At 40.5% G+C, this 3,371-nt stretch overlaps 1 protein-coding gene across 1 annotated transcript; it reads right to left on the reverse strand.

Annotated features, from left to right (window-relative positions):
- Positions 1–1,018: 1,018 nt before the first annotated feature.
- LOC129233428 (uncharacterized) lies at positions 1,019–2,176 on the reverse strand. The gene is made up of 2 exons (XM_054867457.1): positions 2,131–2,176; positions 1,019–1,602 (listed from the first exon to the last, which is right to left on the reverse strand). Exons 1-2 carry the CDS (start codon positions 2,174–2,176, stop codon positions 1,019–1,021), a joined length of 630 nt encoding a protein of 209 aa, XP_054723432.1.
- Positions 2,177–3,371: the final 1,195 nt, after the last annotated feature.

Genomic DNA, 3,371 nt, shown 5'->3' on the forward strand with positions numbered 1-3,371 from the left:
ATCCATTGGGCACCGAAGGAACAAATGCCTTCCATTAGACAGTACGATTGTTCCACTCGGCATCCCCAGTGTCTCGCTTCGTCATCCCCGTCTTAACTCCAAGGAACGAGGTTGCTGTTCCAGAATGTTTTCCAGCCCCCTGTTCTACGAGATTCAACCAATGACGGCCTCTCGTTCCAACATCTTCTCCAGTTACCGAACCGGAACTCTCGGATTGCCCAGTCGGTCTACCATCAGCCGATGGCTGCAGCTCAAGTTAGTACCAAGAAATCTTCTGAGATGTTCAATGTGAAAATAAAATAATTGGATGTAATGTCGTCGTGGAACATGTTTGCGTGGTGTACTTTTGTGCTGTGCAAAGAAAACATTGACTCTCCCTGTGTTCCCACGCCCTGTGTATGATAACCGATTAGAAAATCAAACAAATTCAATATTTTGGAAAAATTAAAATCTATTGATTTGCATTGTAAATTAAAAGTAAAACTAAAGTAAAACAAAACTAATTTACTATTGCTGTAAAACAAAACTAAAACAAATTTATTAAAAAAAAAATATGTTGACTGGATTAGGAGATAAATACTAATTTGTATTGTAAATCAAAAGTAAAACAAAACTGAAACAAATTTATTATTGTTGAACAAAAAAATATGTTAACTGGATTAGCAGATCAATACTAATTTGCATTGTAAATTAAAAGTGAAACTAAAGGAAGTGTAATATTTCAGTTACATAAACTCAGTTGTTCAACTGATTAAGCAATTAATTATGAGGTAAGTGATAATGTAAGAGATTGTCCCGATTTGTCGATTACATACTGCGACATTACATCCCGTGTTCCTACGCATATGTGTCCCGAATGTACATTTTCCCTACATATTAAAAATATTCACCTCCTAAACTTCCTTGGTATCAATAACAAACATTTTTTAACTCAAAAACTGTTGATGAGCAGAAAGAAAAAATTACCTTAAGATATGTGCTGAAGCTCTGCGGTGAAGATCTCTGAAGACTCCCTGGTTTAGGTCCTCCTGGCCCGCTTACGCAGGGAGTCTGCAGGGGCCTGGTAGCGCTCCGGCGCTCGCCTCTGCCGCTTGCCAACGACGATGAGACCAGGGTCAGCAACGAGCGCCCACTGGCGCCGCCTGGCCGGTCGAGGCTGCGGCAGTTGAGCACCACCAGGGGCTGCCTGCAGGGCTGCTGGGGCAGGAGGAGGTGTGGCCGATGGTCCGGTGGTGGTGGTGGTTGTTGAAGGTCCAGAGACGATGGTCGTTGTTGGTCCGGTGGTGGATGGTCCGGCGGCAGGAGAGTTGGGTGGGGGAACATCATCATCTGCATCTGTGTCATTAACCTGTGGTGGGGGAGAGGCTGAAGGTGGAATTATAGTTACCTTTACAGGTGAATTGGGGGACACAGGGGGGCTGGGGGGATCTGTAGCGGGATCTGCGTCATCTGATGAGTCAAGGTCGTTGTCGGCAGCAACACCGAAGATCTGTGATTGCCTCCTTGAAGTTGGTGAGGACGGTGGTGTCGACGACTGCCGGCTAGTCCCCGGCACTTGCAGGAGATTGGCCGGCGAAACCCTGGCCTGAGTCCAATCGGCATCTGTTGGTGAGAGGGAAAGAAAAATGTTGCTCAGGAAAACATTCGAAGAGTTTTGGGGAGCAAACGTTCAACAATTTTAGGCACTGTTTTGAATACGCAGGCCAGAAACTGTGTGACCGAACGTGATCTAGTTGCTGTCGTGGCGCCGCATTATCCCGCATATAGTCCGTGGGTAAGCTGTTAAAAAAGTAAAATGAATGAGGTGCGGATCACAGGCTGCCACGGATCATGTGTGGGTTTTTTTCTCGACACCGAAGCATTGAACCTCGACTTTTGAGGCAGGATTCGCAATGAGAGATGGTAACCAGTCTTCTTTACTAATAATAAAAACTGAAACAACAGCATGTAATGAAGATGCTACTGAGTCTTTTGAAAAAGAGCAAGAAGAAATTAACGATGTTTTAGATGAATTGGCATACGAACTATATCGAAAGCATTCAAAAGCGAAAAGTGACTTGGAGGTAAATTCGAGTGTTGAGTCGAACTCTAATGCCGAGACAAATGTTAAGTTGCCTAAAATGAACTTACCGCTGTTTTCAGGAAATTTGCACGAGTGGCTTTCCTTTAAAGACATATTTCTAGCAAGCATTCATCAGAACAAAAATTTATCTGATGCAATGAAATTACAGTATTTAAAATCATCGTTAAAAGGCGATGCTTTTCGGATTGTTCAATCGATTTCAATTGTAGATAGTAATTATGCAGTAGCTTGGTCTCTGCTAGAGGAACGTTATTCAAATTCCCGGGAACAAGTTTATGCTCATCTAAAGCGCTTTCTTAGAATTCCTGCAATTCAAAATGAATCTGCCGCAGCAATCTAAAATTTAATAGATATAAGCACTGAATGTGTGAGGTCTTTAGAAATGTTAGATCAAAAGGTAGATGGTTTTTTGTCTGTAATTCTAACTTTTATTTTAAGTCAAAAGTTAGATTCAAACACTAAGCTATGGTGGGAAAGGAATCTGAAAAAAGATAATTTTCCGTATTAAGACCGATCCGACAGACAGACGGAGATCCGTCCGGATCTCCGTCTGTCTGTCGGATCTCTGTGACGCTGATGGCGTTCGGGCGATTCTCATGAAATATGCCAGAGTTACTTTGTAGCATGGGGGTGTGCACCTCAAAGCGATTTTTTGAAAATTCGACGCAGTTCTTTTTCTATTCCAATTTTAAGAACATTTTCCCGAGAAAAATGATCATAAGATGGGCTAGCAAATTACGAAATTATCGTAACGTGGAACCGTAACATGGGCACGAGCCAATCGGCGAGAAAATTCACCATACATTATTTGTAAATATACAGGCGAACCAAAAGACCTTTTAATTTTCTATTACGGGCAAAGCCCTGCGGGTGGCACTAGTGCATAATATAGATAAACGCCCCAATGCCATTTGCAGAAATTTTTTGGTTCTGCAGATATTTTTTTCAAACTGCTAATGTTAATTAAATATATATATTTAAAGGATTTTTTTTTAAATACCAGATTATTTCTGTTGAAGCTTTTCTACAAAAGACTTTAAAAGCACATGTGTGAAAAATATAATGGTTTTGGCAGTTTTCTTCAGTTGGTAAAAAATAAGCACAAACTATATGTAATTGTAAAAAAAAAAAATGATTTAAAGCATTTTTTTTTTTTTTTTTTGCCTCTTTCATCTTTGAACATAAATTTAAGTCTTTATTCAAGGGTGAGTTAGACAAAATAATTATCTGAAGAAAATTTTCCAGTTAGGATTTATGTTTGCAGAAAGCTTTTCATTTTATCTAAGTC

Source organism: Uloborus diversus, unplaced genomic scaffold (genome assembly GCF_026930045.1).
Source record: "Uloborus diversus isolate 005 unplaced genomic scaffold, Udiv.v.3.1 scaffold_407, whole genome shotgun sequence".
Classification (NCBI taxonomy): domain Eukaryota; kingdom Metazoa; phylum Arthropoda; class Arachnida; order Araneae; family Uloboridae; genus Uloborus; species Uloborus diversus.